Raw genomic sequence first — 17,270 nt, 5'->3', positions numbered from 1 at the left:
AGGTTGAACAGCTCTCCCAGCCTGTCTGCATTTTTTTGTCATCTTTTTCTATGTCATCTTTTTTTTTTTTTTTGGGGGGGGGGGGTGTTGGTTTTTTTTTATTCGAGAGCAATTTTTCTTCCCTGTTGCTGATCTTCCCACCATACTTGGATCTTTCCACCATGTTTATTGTGAATGAGTTCTCACTTTCCGCAGTTTTTCACCCATTTGTGCCATGTGGGTTTCAGAGCCACTGCTCACCCTTGGGCTGCAAAAATGGGCTGAAAAGATGGCGGTTTGGAGTAGGTGGCTTGTAGCTGCTGTGCCCTGTTTGCTGGAAGGTGAGGCATGTTACATGAGGAGGTTCTGGCTGAAGCAGGGATTCCTTTCTGCACCGTGTGAGTGGAGGGTGGGTTTCTTGCTGCAGGACATTACAGGTAAAACGTTTTCCTGGGCTCACAAATCCAAATGAAGGTGTTAGTTAGCACAGGGGGCTGCATCCCCTAATGGAGCTCGTGAGTCTCAGAATGCCAATGGAGCCCAGTTTGCTGACACGGCTGGGGCACCTTGTGAGCTTCAAGGCTTTGCTGCCTTTACCAGGTGATCCAGAACAAACCATATCTGTGGTGCGTCTGCAGCACAGGAACCTCCGAGGGATTGTCTGTGTGACTCTGAGTGTGCTCAGCCTCCTGCACAAAGTGATTTGTAGCTGTGTTTTTTGGGGCATCCTGCATAAAGGAGAACCTTGAGTGACAGCAAGGGCAGGAAGCACCGTTGCCAGGGCAGCTGCATGGCTGTGGTTTGGGAGGGACTCTGGCATCACACAGTGCCATGGTCACCCTCACAGAAGAGCCAAAGATGGGGCAGGGGCCAGCAAGGATGTGGTAGTAGCCTCACAGTGCTGACATGTTTGGGACAGCTTTTCCTTTCAGTTGTAATTGCAGCCAGAGCCCTGGAGCTGCTCCAGTCCAGGATAACTGGGACCAGGGTCCAGCTGTAGCTTCAGTCCTTTCTTGAATTTGCTCCCTGCATTTGTTGCTGGTGATGGGAGGGTGACAAATAGAATGGAGCAAGGATGCTCTGGGTGTCCTGTTGTGGGCGGCTGAGCTGGAATGTGCTTGGGGCTGGGTGGTGCCAAGGATGCCCATCCATGTTATGCTGCAGGGCTTTCTCTGTCTACTGTCCCTGTGGCCTCTCATCTGGTGCTGCCCACAGTCCCCAGAATTGCTGCTTATGAAGCTTTCCTTATTTGCTTGGGGGTGGTAATGCTGTTGTTGGTAGGGTTGAGCTGAGTTCCTTCAGTTCAGGCTTCCTGCTGGCAAAGAACTTGCTTTTTGTGATTAAGAAAAAGAGCCTGGAGGCAGCACAGGGTGTAAAATCTCCCCTGAGGGCTGCCTCAAAAGATGGCAGCTTCTCCATCCCTGCACTATTCAGCCACCAGTGCCAAAGAAAATTTCTCCCACCGTGCTTGGGCATGAGCATCCCAGTATTTCCCACATGGGAGAGCAGAGTGTTTCTACTGGCAGAGCCAGTGTCCTGCTTTCAATCCCATCTCCCCCTGTCCTCACCATCACTCCGCCTTGTAGCACCAGCTGCTTTCCATGATCCCACCAGAAGGCTGAAGGCAGCATCCCAGTGTCCGCATGGCTGGGACAGGACACCATCCTTAGTGGGAGTGTGTGGGGTTTTGCTTTGCTTTCAGAAGTCCTCTGCAGAGGAAGAGGAGGACCAGGATGTGGTGGGTCAGAGCTGCTCCTGCTCAAAAGAGAGAGGATGCAGGAGGGAGAGACACAGCATGCCAATCTGAGCCCTGGTTTAATCTTGGTGATTCCAGGCAGAACATCCAGCAGGACTGTGTTTTCCAGTGCTCTTTGTCCTGTGCCAGAGGACAGCTCCTCTTTGGGAAGGATCTGCAGGTGTTGCTGTGGGTGGGTTTCCATAACGGGGGCGATTGGAAAGCTCTGCCTGTGTGATTTCAGGTCCACAGGTGGGTACCAAAACCTGAGGAACATCTCTGAAAGGAGTCAGCCATAGCTGTATTATGGCTACTGAGGACAGTGCAGGAGAGCACTCCTGGAAGGGATGGGGACATTCTCAGTCCCTTTGGGATATTCCTCTGGAGCTGCCTCCTGCAAGGATTGGGTTTTCTCTGCGGAATGCCAGCTTGGGGAAGGGGATTTATTGATCCAAACTTGCTTTCTCCTACCCCACTACACATCTGTCCTGGGGTCAGGAATGCCGAACGCTCCTTTCACTGCCCAGGAGCCTATCCAAGCACCACTGACCATGTCATGGACACCATGTACCCAGTCAACCCCAAAATCCATAGAAATAAGGGAAGGAAAGGTGTGTTTTTGGTGAAGCATTGCTTTGCTGCCTTGTATTAAGCTCATGTGGGTTGTTGCCCCAGCTCCTCCCCAGCAGTGCACAGTGAGTAGTTTTGCACAGCGCTTTTGCTGGAAGAGCTTGGGAAGTGTCAGGGCTGAGCTGGTGCTGGAGCTTTCCTATTCCTCCATGGCCCAGCAGACCCTGGGGACACACACTGTGTGGCCTCTCCTGTCTTCTTTGAGCCAGGGGGCTGAGCTGCTTGCAGCATGCAGGCAGCTGCCCAAATCCCGTAGCCTCTAATTTCCTACCTCCAGCTCTTCTCTTTTTAGAGTAAAATGGTATTTTGTGCCTCTCTGGCCCCAGGCCTGCCCTCTTCAGTCTGGATGGCTTCCTTGCACACGGTGCCACTGCTGGGCCGCTGGTGAGTGTGGCCCTTGCATAGTGCTGCCCCACCGTGGCACTGAGCACCCTGACACTGATTCCTGAGCTGCTTCAGGGCTTTTCCATCCCCGATATTAATTTTTCTTACAGGACAGGGCTCACAGATAACAGTGAAGGGTGTTCTGTTGCTGATCACCTCCCTGTGGTGATGTTCATGGTAGAGCAGCTTTTTCTATTCTAAGAAGCAAGGCACTGGTGTTTGGCTCCTTGCAGAGGAGCCACTGTGGCATCAGGCTGTGCCCCAGGGAGGCCTCATCCTGCTCCAGTGAGTCACAACACTGATGCTGCATCACCCAAACCTGCTTAAAGACCCCCACGTGTCTGGTGCTGGAGGGGCTGCAATTCCCTCATTGCAGGTGGGAAGGAGAGAGCAATAGACTGGGTGTGGCATGGGTGGTGCTGGCATGAGGAAAAGGTGTTTGGTGGGGAATGAGCTGGTCTTCCTCTGTCCAGGTCAGGATCAGGCCAGTTCCAGCAGAGAAACACCAGCACCAGCTTAAGGAACCTGAGCTTCAGCCAGCCAGAATCAGCCCTGTCTAGATTTTTGCTTATTTTCTCACTTGCCATGATTTTTAAGATATTTTCAGTGAAATGAAATGTTTCCCTTAAATTAAATAAAGCCCTGCAAAACAAGTTTCACTTTTGTTTATTTGACATCATCAAATAAACGTCATCTGGGCTGGGGAAGGGGTCTATGACATAATTTCTGTCTCAGAGCTGGGTCAATGCTGAACCAAAAGAAATGGAGATGTCTATCTTCCTCCACTTCTTTTTCTCTTTCTTACACAGGGCAGAGAAGTTCTGTGAGCCAAGATGTTGCTTGAATGTGCCAGAGCTGCCTGTAACAGCAGAGCTGGGGCAGGGTGAGGTTGTGGAGAAATAGGAAATGAAAACCTTTTCAGCCCAAAAATTGCATACAAGGGCGAAAAACCAAAACAAACCAAAGCTGAATATAGTGGGGCCTGTGAGTTCATTTGGACTTCTGGTGAATGTTTGTGGTGGAAAAAAATGGGATGTTTTATACAAAAAAAGAACAGCAAAAGTGGTGGTGTTGATGTGGTACTTTGGGAAGATTCTTACTGGGGTGTTGGGGCAAGAAGAGGCAGTGAGAAGCCCTGAAGTGGCTTTTTAGCTTAGAAACATTCATTGAAAAAATTTGAATAAAAGTGTCTTTTTGACATGACACATCAGCTGGAGCAGCGTCTCCCAGCATAATGTCTGGGATTTACTGGTTTATACAGGTTTTAGGATAAAGTAACATGGTGGGGTCACCCCCAGTGATGCTGGGGCTCAGGGAGTTTACTTGGGGATGCACAGTTGGCCTGTGGCAGCAGGCAAGACTGGAATGTGTGTGGACTTGGGGTTGATGTTGGCCTGTCTTCCCTCATCAGCTGCATCTCTATGTTCTGGAAGCTATTTCCTTTTTTTGGCTTCCATCTCCCAGTGTCTGGGCTGAGATTCCAAAGGGTCTTGAAATGACATTTTGCATTTGCTGGGCCTGAGGCTGTGCAGGCATTTTCCTCCACAGGATGGGAGACCTTCCCCAGCAGTTCCTGTTTGCTCCACAGTTTTTAGCAGGTTCCCAAACATACATAGCAGTGACGGATGCGCTGTTTCCCTGCTCTGTTTTTCTCTGCCTGGAGCAGATGGCTGGTGCTAAAGCCATTGGTTTCTCCAGCACTGGCATCATTGCAATGCCTGGAAATGCTGCAGCCATGTGCTGCCCATGAGAGGTCAGTTTCGAACAGCTCTAACCATGCAGTTAGAGTGGGTGAGCACTTTGCGCTGACTCCAGTGCCCAACAGCTACCCTTGGTGATGCCATGCTGGATACAGACACCCACCCTTGTCACTCTGCCCAGAGTCCACCAGCGGGGATGGGCACTGGGGCGAACCCTGAATCAGTGCTCAAGGGAAGTGGTGGTCCCCAGTGTCCTGGGTGCTGTGCGCAGGGATGCATGCCAAAACTTGCTTTGCACAGAGCCAGGATGTTCTGTCAGGGCTCAGGACCATGTGTGGCACATACTGAATCCCCGGTGATGCTTTCACCCTTTCCATTTGTTCTCTCCCCAGACTCCAAAGTCTTTCTCATCTACAACACGGGTGTGCAGGGCTGCCTGGAGACCAAGGACTCGCTGGTGCGCCTGGCCAAGGGCTGCAACTCCAGTGCTCCAACCCAGCAGTGGAAATGGGTGTCCCGAAATCGCCTCTTCAATGTGGGGGCCATGCAGTGCCTGGGGGTGTCATGGCATGGGGCCAACGCCACAGCAGGGCTGCACCTCTTGGCCACCTATGAGTGTGACCGTGAGTCAGTCAACATGCGCTGGAGCTGCCGTGGGCTCGGAGAGCAGCTCTCACAGCATCTAGGTGCCCGCCTGGGCAATTCCTCTCTGGACAGGGGGGACCAGGCACATGGCTCACAGTGGAGGATGTATGGCACCGAGGAGGATCTGTGCTCCATACCCTACTCTGGTAACACCTCCATGGGCATTTAGTGTTATCCTGTAACCCAAACCAATCCCAAAACATGAGCTAAGGCTATGGTCCTGCAGCAGTCAGGTACTGCCTGGGAAGCTTAGTCCCAGTTTGCTGGGGCTACAGGACTAGGCAGGATCAGGGCGATGGGGATTGGGAAGCCTATGGGCACCCCATAATGCCACACAGTGGACTGATCCACACCCCTCACCCCAAATCTTCCTCCGGCCCCTACTGACACATCCTCAAGCAAGGGCTCCTCTTTTCCCTCAGAGATTTACACCATCCAGGGCAACTCCCATGGAAAGCCCTGCACCATCCCCTTCAAGTACGACAACCAGTGGTTCCACGAGTGCACCAGCACGGGGCGGGAGGATGGGCACCTCTGGTGTGCCACCACCCAGGACTATGGCAAGGATGAGCGGTGGGGCTTCTGCCCCATAAAGAGTAAGTAAAGGGACATGTCCCATGGGAAAAAAAAACCTCCATGCCAATCCCTCTTGGGGACTTTCAGCCTTCTCCTCTCCCCTTGCGAGCAGTCTGCAATGCCAAAGCAGCAAGTTACTCGGGTTTACTGGGTTACTTGGGGTTTTCTTGTGTCTGTGTTGGGTGCTCTCTCTGCTCATCCCCACAGGCAATGACTGTGAGACGTTTTGGGACAAGGACCACCTCACGAACAGCTGCTACCAGTTCAACTTCCAATCAACACTGTCATGGCGGGAAGCCTGGAATAGCTGTGAGCAGCAAGGGGCCAACCTGCTGAGCATCACAGAGATCCATGAGCAGACCTACATCAATGGTGAGATTCTGGCAGCCTGGCTGTGCACTCCTCATCTGGGGCAGAGCTGATTGCAACTGCCAGTTGGCTCTGCCTGCCCCAGGTTTGGGAGGGTGACAAGCTGGGGACTGAGTTGGTCTTGGGGGACTGATTCTTCTCTGGCTGTGTTGGCTCCAGGTCTGTTGACTGGGTACAGCTCCACACTCTGGATTGGGCTGAATGACCTGGACATCAATGGAGGCTGGCAGTGGTCAGACAACTCACCCCTCAAGTACCTCAACTGGGAGAGTGGTGAGACAGGGGAGGTTGTGGTGGTGATGGGGCCTGAGAAATCACCAGATATGGCCCCATGGCAAGAGGGGGTGGCCTGGGCTGCTGCAGGGTATCCCCTTGCTGCATGGGGACAGAGAGCCCCAGGGGCCTGTGGGAAATCCGTGGAGCAGGAGCTCCACAGGGGGTATGTGTATGCTTGCTATGTGTTAAGTGCAGGTGATGATAATGAAATAGGGAAACGTTTCTGATTTACTTGTGCATTCACCACTCTAATTTCTGTCAGCAGTTTACTGTGCTATTGTGAATTAATGTAGAAAACTGACAAAATCATCTCCCCAAATAATTCAAGTTAATGAGAGGTTCTTTTGTCTTACCCTGGAGAGAAGAAGGAGCTGAAGTTAAGTGGGAATATGAGGGTGCTAAGGGGGAACTGGCCCTCTGCAAACACTTGTTGACCTTGTGGTTAACCTGGGTTGACATTCCTTGTTTGGTGGGTTGCTGCATCCCTGCTTAGTGGTGTAGTGTGGCTGAGGAGTGGTCTCCAGCTGCAGACACTCATCCCTAAGCCTGGGCTACTCAGAGGGAAGAGGGCCCATTTGGTCATGCCTGGTGCCATCAACCAAAGGCACTTGGGTGATACCCTCACAGGAGGTTTGAGGACAAGCAGGAGCAGTTCAGGTCTGATACTTTGACCTCCTGACTGCTATTAACATTTCCAGGTAGAACAGTGAGCCTTTGGGTTCTTGTGCATTGAGACACTATAAATAATCCTGGGCATGTTGGAGTCATGTCTTCATCATGCAAAATAACAAAATAAAAGGGGTTTTACTGGTGCTGAAGCAGGGAGAGCTGCATTGGTGGCTGTGTCCTGGCTCCTCAGTAGCCTGTCCCCTCCTTATCCCGTTCTCCAGACCAGCCCGACAACCCCAGTGAGGAGAACTGTGGGGTGATTCGCACCGAGTCATCTGGGGGATGGCAGAACCGTGACTGTGGCATTGCTCTCCCCTATGTCTGCAAGAAGAAGCCCAATGCCACGGCTGACCCCTTCCTGACGGGTGAGCAGGGGATGACCGGCATTGGGAATGGGCAGCTCTGTAACCCGTCTGGGTGTGCTCCCATCCCAGTATGGTCAGGGGATGCTGCTCATATAGGTGCCCTCAGCTTGCTGGTGTCCTAGGTGTGCAGAGCAGGTTCCCTAGATTTAGGAAAAGTTATCCCCAAGAAACATTTCCAAGAAGCGCTTGGCGCCATTCCAGGTTGGCTGCAAGGGAGGGATGGAGAGTAGCAGGTCCCTGTCGTCCCCAGGGGAGGGGATGCTGTCTGCTCTGTTCTGCCCTCATTCCTCTGCAGACAGAAGGGGTTTTATTTTCTCCCTGGAGCTCTGAAGCCACCATTCCCACACCTTGCACTGCCTCTTATATTTTGGCCATGGCTTTCCCACTGTGGCTTTGGCTTGGTCTGCTGAGCACCTGCAGGACTGCTGTCCTTTCCCTGCCAAGGAGAGGGCTGGATAGCTGGGCAGGAACCCTCAGGCTGCCTTGTGTCCTGCCAGACTTGTGGTCGGAGGTGAAGGTGGACTGCGAGCCCAGCTGGCAGCCCTTCCAGTCCAGCTGCTACCGGCTGGTAGGAGAGAAGAAGAGCTGGCAGGAGGCGAAGAAGACCTGCCTGCGGAGTGGGGGTGATCTGGTCAGCATCCACACCCTCTCTGAGCTGGAATTTGTTACCAAGGAGATCAAGCAAGGTAAGGAGGAGCTTGCTGTCCCATCAGCTCCTTTCTTGTCTTATGGAGTCCATGGAAAAGTCCCTGGATGCACTGGAGGCTTCAGAGCTGACTCTGTGGTTGTGCAGGGAGTGGAGGTCGCAAGCTGGGAGCTGCTGTGTTCCTTGGAGGAGCCCATAATCTGGGTGCATCCTCCATCCAGCAGATGTAAAAGCTGTTCCCAGACCCTGCATTGCTGAGTCAAAAGTACACAGCTGCAGCTAGGAATGGTGCTAGTCCCAGCTGGTTAATGTAGGAAAAGATGGGGAAAGAATTCCTGCTAGACTTGCTAGAGGAGGCCAGCAAGGAGGTATAGGAGAGTGGAGGAAGGAGAGGAAATACTGGTGCCTCCAGACTGGGAGGAGACTGGGATGTGCTAGAAAGGAATTGCTGAAAACCAGTAGTTCACTGTACCTGAGCCTGCAGACCTGGACTTTTACTCCCAGGTAAAAGTTTAACTTACTTTTACTTACTTACTTTACTGCTAGCCCCTCTCTGAAAGCTGCAGGCAAATGTCCCTGTGTTGCCCACGCTGGGGGTCTGTGTCCTTGTATTTCCCACTCTGGGGCTCCATCCTTGCAGACAAGAGCTGCTCTGCCCTGTCCTGCCCTCTTCTGCTCACTGGCTCAAGGAGGTCAGAGCTGAACTCTTGAGTAGGTTTCTGCAGGTGCTGTGCAGAGACCAGTCCCATCACAAGGGCTGAGGTCACTAAAGGGTTCTGCACAGGGTCAGCCAGGAGGAGGGAGTTTCACTCCTCTCCCTCTCCTGGCAGATGTGGAGGAGCTCTGGATTGGCCTAAATGACCTCAAGCTGCAGATGAACTTCGAGTGGTCAGACGGGACGCCCGTGAGGTTCACATACTGGCACCCCTTTGAGCCCAACAACTTCCGTGACAGCCTGGAGGACTGTGTGACCATCTGGGGACCGGTGAGAACCTGGAGGTGATGAGAGGTTATCCTGCACCTCTGCAGGGAGCACTGCAGCATTCTCATTGCTGAGGAAGGCATTTCTTAGGGAGTGTCTCCAGCTGGGTTCAGCCTAGCTCATCTGAGTCATTGGGATGGGAGGAATCAATCTCATCATCCTTGGGGATTTGGTGTAGGGAAGGAAAGTCTTTGGACCCAAGGTAGGGGTGAAGGGGCTGGGACATTCCCCAGGCTGTCAGATGAGCTCATTGCCATTCCTCTTCCCACCCTGCAGGAAGGCAGGTGGAACGACAGCCCCTGCAACCAGACCCTGCCATCCATCTGCAAAAAGCCTGGTCGGGTGAGCCAGGAGAAGGAGGAGGATGACCATGGGTGCCGAAAGGTGAGGGGCACCTGGGGCAGCAGTGGCTCTGACTGCTCCATGGCTCTGCATGGTGCTCAAGGCTTTAAGGGGCCTATCCCTAAAACCATTTTGAGGAGCCCCGATGAGCAGCACCGGGAGCAGCTGGTCTGTGCCTGAGAGCTATTGACTTAGAGTACTCTGGGGCTGATGAGCCCCTTGCTGCCATGGTGGTGGAGTCAATGGGAAGAAATTGGGACACAAAGCACATGGTGTACATTGTCCAAGACCCTCCCCATCAGGCACCCTTGGCTGCCAGCAGGGATGTTGGTTTTTGTCCCCCTTTGCCTCTCTTTGTGCCAAGACACAGGAGCATGTGGGAGCCTGGCACGACAGATGTGGCTGCCAGCCCTGTGCCTTGACATGATGGCAGGTTGCCTTCTCCGGGCAGGCCATAGGCATTTTAGGGAGACACCAAACCACTGGATTCTAACTCAGCCTGTGCCCTGCCTGTTTCCCCAGTTGTCACACGGGGCTGAAGCTGCCCCATTCCCATGCTTGCTGGGAAGTGTCTTTTGTGGTTCTCTGCAAAGGCTCCAAGCATTGAGTCTGGCAGTGCTGTGGCTCTTGTACCTCTCCCAGCCTTTGAGAGCTGCCAGTGCACTTGTGCCCTGACTAGCAAGCAACAACTCCAGGCCAACTCCCAGAGGTGATGCTGGGCTCCTCCCATGTCCTTGCCCCATTTCCAGCAGCTGCTTGGCTGTGATAAGAGTTCAGGGAAGCACAGCAGCCAGGAGAGCTGCCATGCAGGGCCAGATATGAGGGTTGCCAGACATAGCTAGAAGAGCCCCAGTGTCCACAGGTGCTGGGAATGAGACACTCGGTGGCAAAGTTCTGCTACCACGCATCTGTGTGTCCCCAAAGCACTCCCTATGCAGATTTAACTCCCTCCTGGCTCTCCAGTCACAGTCTTACCCTGCCCCTGGGTGCCCAGCAGAGATGCACTGGGAAACAAACTGCAAGGGACAAATGACCAATGAACCAATGCAAGAACCATCCTCTACTTATTCTCAATGAAGACATTTGCCACCCAGAGGCAGAAGCTGGTGGAAAAGAGACACATCTTGCTCAGGGGTTTAGTCCTATCCACTCCAGTCAGTCTGATGGTTTTCATGGTGTCCTTGCTGCTTTCCCCCCCGCCCCTTTAAAAATCTCCTTTATTTCAGGAGCAGCCTTAAAAGAAGCAATGAGGGATAGAGGCTTGGGCAATGGGAAAGGCACATCAGGAGAGGGATGTGGGGGCACACTAGGATTGGGAGCTGGAGGCAATGGTTGGGGCTGGGGATCCTGTCCTCTTTTGGATCACAGAGACTTACTGTGGTGCTTGGTGCGTGGGAGTGCACACTCGGGGTATTGGGGTGTGCTGCGGCTAGTGCTGGTTGTGGACCCATCTGGGGACATTGCACTGTCCCAGGACAGGCCCCATTCTTGGCTGCTTAGTTGCACCCATGCTGTTCCAGAGGGATCCAGCTTACGGGTCTGTACCTGGATTTGCCAGCTTCAGAGAAAGGCTGCAGGAGCAGGAACTTGGGGGAAAAACTGGAACTTGCAGTTGTTTCATTTCCAAAAGCTGCTTTCCTGCTTCCCTCCCCACTGTGCTGATGACAGTGCATATGACATGTGCCTCCACTGTCCTGCAATGCCCAGGGGACCCAGGAGTAGAACCCTAGTGATGCTTCCCTTTCCAGGGGTTCCCTGAGCTTGGGGCCACTTGGCTCCTTGGCTGAGCCACTTCACTTGTGTGAAGGGTGTGTGTCCCCTCTTGCAGATGAGCCCCCATGTCCCCCCTCACTATGCCACCACCGCTGCCAGCTCCAGGGCTACCCTGCTCCCTGCTCTGGCAAAAAACAGGCACTATTGTGTCTCCAACCCTGGAACGACTCCAATATCAACAAGGAGGGGGATTAAAGCTGGCTGCCATGGTACTCACTTTGGACTCGGCCCTGCAGCATAAAGAGGAGGGAGTATTGTGTTCCCCTGCCTGCGCCCCGGCTGAGGCTGGACACCTGCAGAGAGAGCTGTTTCCCCAGCTTTGAAGCTGTCTGGGTGTTTGTTTTCCCTGTAGCCATGTCCTCTGGGGCAAGGGGCTTGTTAGAGGTCAGAGCTGAGCAGAGTCAAGCAGGGTCAGCTGGGGGCAGGAGACCTTCCAGGAGAAGACAGAGGCAGTGGTGGGGAACTTGAGTTGTTGCTTTCGTGCCCTGGGATTTCTCCCATCCTTCTTGTGAGGTCCAGGTGGGCAGTGGTGGATGTTCCCTGTTATCCGTCCCCAGGGCTGGAAGTGGCACAGCCCGTCCTGCTTCTGGCTGGGTGAGGACCGTGTCCCCTACAGCGACGCCCGCAAGATGTGCTCCGACTACAGCTCCACGCTGGTTACCATCACCAACAGGTCAGTGCCATGCCAGTGGTGGTGGGTTTGCCCCAAAACAAGCCCTACAAGGTGGGGAGTGACTTCCAAGGGCTGGAGCATCATGGGTAGTTCATTGTCTTGGCTCGCTGCATCGCCCACTCTTGCTGTCCCTCCAGGTTTGAGCAGGCATATGTGAGCAGCCTCATCTACAGCTGGGATGGGGAGTATTTTTGGACAGCTCTGCAGGACATCAATGAGACAGGCACGTTCCACTGGCTGAGCGGTGATGAAGTGATGTACACTCACTGGAACCGCAACCAGCCCGGTAAGGGATGGAGGTGGGATGGGGACTCCCCCTTCATGCAGGGTGGGGCTGGCACTGCCCCCCAGCACAGTCTTACCCTAAGGCTGGCATCTCCCCTGCTCTCGTGAGCGCTCCAGGTTACAACAAGGGTGGCTGTGTAGCCCTGGCCACTGGCAGCTCCATGGGGCTATGGGAGGTGAAGAACTGCAGCACCTTCAGGGCCAAGTACATCTGTCGACAGAACCTGGGCACCCCAGTCAATCCTGAACTGCCTGGTCCTTTCCCCACACCCAGCCTCACTGCCACCTGCCCCCCAGGATGGAGCTCCGACCCCAAGCTCCGTCACTGCTACAAGGTGAAGGGGGGTTGGACAAGTCGGTGTGGGGATGCACGTGCCTCCCCAGTGCAGGGGAGTGAAGGGGCACGTTTTGGTAATTGGAAGGACCACCCCTCAACTCTGGCTGGGACTGGATGGCAGCACTATGCCCTGGGACATGGCTGCCTGCAGGTGGGAACAGTGCTCTGCTTCTGTTCTGTGCTGCTGAAGAGCCTCCCATGCTGTGGGTTTCTTCTTTCCCAGGTATTCAACTTTGAAAAGCTGCAAGAGAAGAAGACGTGGATTGCTGCACAGGAATTCTGCCGGGAACTGGGGGCCCAGCTTCTCAGCCTAGGCAGCTACGAGGAGGAGCATTTTGTTGCCAACACCCTCAACAAGATTTTTGGGTGAGAGGCTGGCAGCATCAGTGTGTGTGCACAGCCAGAATGTGCTTGCCACAAGCCCACAGCCCTCCTGGTGCTCTGGCACATGTGGATGGATGGATGGATGGATGGATGGATGGATGGATGGATGGCAGACTTCTCTGAGCATAGACTGGTGTACAGAAGGTGCATCAGTTGGTGGGCTGATGTGGGAGATGTGCAGGAAGTTCAGTATAATCTGGGCATGGAGCTTGGGTTTAAAGCATCTCCAGCCCTGAGATGGCATGCCTGTTATCCAAGTTCCTACCTTCAGATGTGTGGGGATGGCAGGCTTTGAAAGCAAACAGAAAAAGGCCTGATTATAAATATGTGTTTGTATATAAATATGAACCCCTCTGGTTTGAAGGGGGCTGTGTACTCACCTGTTCCCCTGGCTCCCTACAGGGAGTCAGAACCAGAGCTCCACGAGCAGCACTGGTTCTGGATCGGCCTGAACCGGCGGGACCCTGCTGGGGACCAGAGCTGGAGGTGGAGTGACGGGCTGGGGGTGAGTCCAGAAGGCATTTGGGTTATGGGAGGGACAAAGCTGGTGCTGGTGGAAATGCCCAACACTGCCCATCTCTCTCAACCCCCAGTTTTTCTACCACAACTTTGACCGCAGCAGCTATGATGACGATGACATCCGGAGCTGTGCAGTGCTTGATCTGGCCTCCCTGCAGTGGATGCCGATGCAGTGTGAAGCCCAGCTGGACTGGATCTGCAAACTGCCCAAAGGTACTGGCAGAAGGGGTCCCCAAACCCATCAGCTGTGACTGACCTGAAGGAGTGTGGGCTGTGGGCTGGTGGAATTCCTGGGAGGAGGGAGGATGATTCCTAATTCAGGGACTGGGAGAGGTGCTGTCACTCCTGGGGAAATTCAGGAGGAGCATCCTGCCGTTGTAGCCCATGGATGGTTTGCAGAGAAACATTGATGGGAGCATCCCTGCCTACACCCCACTGACAACTTTTCCTTGCCCTTTTTCCAGGTGCCGATGTGAAGGAGCCGGAGATCACGACGACCCAAGGTGTGTTGGCCACAGCCTTTTGTTACAGTCACAGAGGATTCTGGGTTGGACAGGACTCACAAGGACCACTGAGTCCAGCTCCTGGCCCTGCACCCCAACAATCCAGCCCTGCACCCCAACAATCCCACCCTGAACTTGAGAGTGTTGTCCAAGAGTTCCTTGAGCTCTGGCAGGCTTGGAGCCATAGTTATTGCCCTTGGGAGCCTGTTCAGTGCCTGACTACCCTCTGGGAGAAGAACCTTTTCCTGATATATAACCTCAACCTCTCCTGATTCAACTTCAGGTTATGCTTAGACCACCTGATGTCTTCAATGGGCATCTGCTGCAGTGTTATTCAGAGCAGGATGGATCCTGGGCAGCGTTGTGGGAGGGAGGGGAGCCCAGGCATCCTGCTGCAGCTTTGCAGCAAAAAAGCAAAGCAGCCCAACAGGCAGAGACCAAGGTCAGGGTGACCATGGCTGGGGTGTCACAGCCTCAGTGTGACACTGGTCCCTGCCTGCAGGCAGCAAAGAGTGGGTGAAATACCAAGAGGCCGAGTACAAGTTCTTTGAACACCACTCAACATGGCTGCAGGCACAACGCATCTGCAGCTGGTTCCAGGCAGAGCTGACATCAGTGCACAGCAAGGCTGAGCTGCACTTCCTGGGCCAGAACCTGAAGAAGGTACCAAGGGGACAGGAACTTCCCAGGGCTCTGCTGCCTTGTTGGCTGCTCTTGTTTGTCTTCTTTCACCCTTTTCTGGAGGGACAATATTTGGGGGTGCTGGGCTTTGCTGGGGTCATGATGGATTTATGTGGTGGCTGGTCCTGAGGCCTGGGGGTGCGTTTGGGGGTCAACAAAGTGATGGTTTTTTGCCTTGCTTTTGCAAGCTGGGGAAGGGTGTCTGGTCCCTATGGCAGCCTCAGTTGTCCCCAAAGACACCCCAGTCCCTGAAGGGCACTGATATGTCCTCTCTGGGCATGCAGTTCTCTAGGGGCCAGGAGCAGCACTGGTGGATTGGGCTGCACACCTACGAGAATGACGGGAGGTTCAAGTAAGTCCCAGACAATCACTGTATCCCTGGACGTCCCAACACTGCAGTCACCATCACATCCCCACACCACTATGTCCCTGCATGTCCTTACGCTACTGTCCCTGACTCTCGGAGTGCTGTGACTCAGCAACCTGCATCTCAGGGGTCTCATCCTGGGCTGCTGGGCTGGAGGTTCCTCACCCAGGTGGTGAGGCAGTGGTTATGCAGTTAGGGCATTCACCTGGTCCCATTCACCAAATCATCGCTCAGCCTTGTGGTGCTCCTGATGCTGTTCCAGGTGGTCTGATGGATCCCTCCTCAACTTTGTCTCTTGGGCACCAGGCAAGCCTCGGCCCATCAGCAAGGACAGGAAGTGTGTGTACATGACAGCCAGCCGAGGTGAGGGCAGGATAGGGCAGAGCTCCGTATGGGGCTCTGAGGGACTGGGGCACCAGTACCGATGCAGAGGGGCATCACGCCCAGCCTGTCCCTTCCACAGAGGACTGGGGGGACCAGAAGTGCATGACGGCACTGCCTTACATCTGCAAGCGGAGCAATGGGACAGCTGTGAAGCCTTCCCTCCCTCCGGTACCTGCTGCCACGAGTGGGGGTTGTCCCCAAGGCTGGCTGCCCTTCCTCAGTAAGGTACCACTAGAGGCAGAGGGGACAACAGGATGGGAGAGGGAATCACAAGATGGAGAGGTGATGGCTACTTCCTGGTCTTCCACCAGCCCTGCAGAGGCACAGAGAGGGTGGCTGCATGATGGCGGAATGGAGAGGGATGCCTGCAAATGTTTTGTGGGGAACGCTGAGGGATGCATTTACAGAGATGCTGTGGGATGGGGAAGGTGAGGTGTTTGCACAGGTTTGCCAGCAGAGATGTGGGAGGGCTGGAGGGGTTGGGGAGTGGCAGGCATGAGGGTGTGAAGGGGAGTAGGACCGTTGGGGCAGAATGGGGCTGCAGAAGGTGGCTGGGTGGGGAGGGTGCAGGGCTCAGAGATGGGGGCAGTTGCACCTTCTGGCCCATACTGTGCTTCTGCCTGTGCAGTGTTTCAGCTTCAATGGCCACAACAAAGGCGAGATAGTGAAGTGGCCAGAGGCGAAGAAGGTTTGCGAGAGCCAAGGTGCCATCCTGGCTACCATTGCCAGCCCCCTGGAGCAGGGTAGGTCTCCTCTGCCCACAATCCCATCAGGGTTCTACCTGCTATGGGTGATCCTCAGCATCTCACTTGTCACTTGCAGCCTTCATCACATCCATGCTGCCCAACATCTCTTTTGACCTCTGGATTGGCCTGCACGATGTCCAGGGGGAGTTCCAGTGGGCAGAGGGGGAGCCGCTGAGGCACGTGAGCTGGGCACCTGGAGAGCCCTCAGGCTGCAGCTCCTCCAGCCCCCATGAGGAGCCGGTGAGGGAGATACCCCATTGCACCCCCATCCCCCAGGAAGTTCTTAGTGCTGGGCCCAGCATTGGAAAAGGAAGGATTTAATGGGCTGGGGTGGCTCTCAAAGGGCAATGCAGGATGCAGCCCTGCAGGGTGGGGGTTTCTCGCATGAGGATCTCTGTGGTGTAGGACAATAGTGCTAAGGACAGTACTAACTTTGTGGCTTGGCTGTGCAGACCAACTGTGTTGTGGTGTGGCATGGCTCACCCCCCCTCTTCACGGGACGCTGGGATGACCGGAGCTGCCTGGAGGAGAAACATGGCTATGTCTGCCAGCGGAGCATAGGTAGGAGGGCGATGTGGGGACAGTCTCAGCTCTCTTAGTTGGGGATCTGCCACTGCCAGTGTGGTACCCCATGCTGTGGTGGGGCTGGGGAGCCTGGCGCAATCAGTTTAGCTTGGGGAGAGTTGGGGAGACAGACTTTAACTTGCATGGGTGGGTCCCTGATCCCAGCCTTTTGTGGGACAGCCCTAAATCTATAGACAGCAGCCTGGCTCAGTGTGTCCCACAGTGACTTGCATCCTGGTGGACAGCTCCCAGGTGGGGATGGTGATAAGGTGTCACTGCTTGTCATCCCTAGGAATATCTCTCTGCCCTCCTCAGTTGCACCAGGAGGTGCAACAGGTGCAACACTGCCAGAGACAGCCTGGCCTGGGTAGGGATGGACAAGGGGGTGACCCACCTGGGATGCAGGAGTGTCCTCTGTCCCCTCTGACTGTGTCTCTTTACTCCTCCAGACCCGTCCCTGAGCCCTGCGCAGGCACCATTCCCCCCTTCTCCTACTGGCACCCTCTTTTACCACAACAGCACTTACCGCATCCTGCAGAAACCCCTCAGATGGCATGAGGCACTGCTGCTCTGTGAAACCCTCAATGCCACCCTGGCCACCATCCCCAACCCCTACAGCCAGGCCTTCCTCACACAGGCTGTCAGCAGTCTGCAGGCTCCCTTCTGGATTGGGTTGGCCAATGATGAGGTGAGGGAAGGGGGCAGGCACCTGGGGCATGGGTCCTCAGAGGGATCAGCAGCTCCTCAGGCATCTCC

General features: G+C 54.5%; 1 protein-coding gene across 2 annotated transcripts in view; it reads left to right on the top strand.

Moving 5' to 3' along the window:
- MRC2 (mannose receptor C type 2) overlaps positions 1–17,270 on the top strand; it is a 28,590-nt gene that overhangs the window by 6,368 nt on the left and 4,952 nt on the right. For both annotated transcript variants that reach the window (XM_062507833.1, XM_062507834.1), the window contains exons 2-23: positions 4,821–5,219; positions 5,496–5,669; positions 5,857–6,021; positions 6,178–6,291; positions 7,185–7,328; positions 7,826–8,014; positions 8,805–8,959; positions 9,233–9,340; positions 11,629–11,744; positions 11,882–12,030; positions 12,147–12,732; positions 13,153–13,255; positions 13,344–13,482; positions 13,734–13,772; positions 14,275–14,435; positions 14,738–14,805; positions 15,083–15,183; positions 15,284–15,429; positions 15,833–15,947; positions 16,027–16,190; positions 16,403–16,511; positions 16,964–17,202. In XM_062507833.1, coding sequence (XP_062363817.1) covers positions 4,821–5,219; positions 5,496–5,669; positions 5,857–6,021; positions 6,178–6,291; positions 7,185–7,328; positions 7,826–8,014; positions 8,805–8,959; positions 9,233–9,340; positions 11,629–11,744; positions 11,882–12,030; positions 12,147–12,732; positions 13,153–13,255; positions 13,344–13,482; positions 13,734–13,772; positions 14,275–14,435; positions 14,738–14,805; positions 15,083–15,183; positions 15,284–15,429; positions 15,833–15,947; positions 16,027–16,190; positions 16,403–16,511; positions 16,964–17,202 — 3,683 coding nt within the window. The remainder of the gene's footprint in view (positions 1–4,820; positions 5,220–5,495; positions 5,670–5,856; positions 6,022–6,177; positions 6,292–7,184; positions 7,329–7,825; positions 8,015–8,804; positions 8,960–9,232; positions 9,341–11,628; positions 11,745–11,881; positions 12,031–12,146; positions 12,733–13,152; positions 13,256–13,343; positions 13,483–13,733; positions 13,773–14,274; positions 14,436–14,737; positions 14,806–15,082; positions 15,184–15,283; positions 15,430–15,832; positions 15,948–16,026; positions 16,191–16,402; positions 16,512–16,963; positions 17,203–17,270) is intronic.

Source organism: Cinclus cinclus, chromosome 24 (assembly GCF_963662255.1).
Source record: "Cinclus cinclus chromosome 24, bCinCin1.1, whole genome shotgun sequence".
NCBI classification, from domain to species: Eukaryota; Metazoa; Chordata; class Aves; order Passeriformes; family Cinclidae; genus Cinclus; species Cinclus cinclus.
This window is presented reverse-complemented; position numbering and strand designations above follow the sequence as displayed.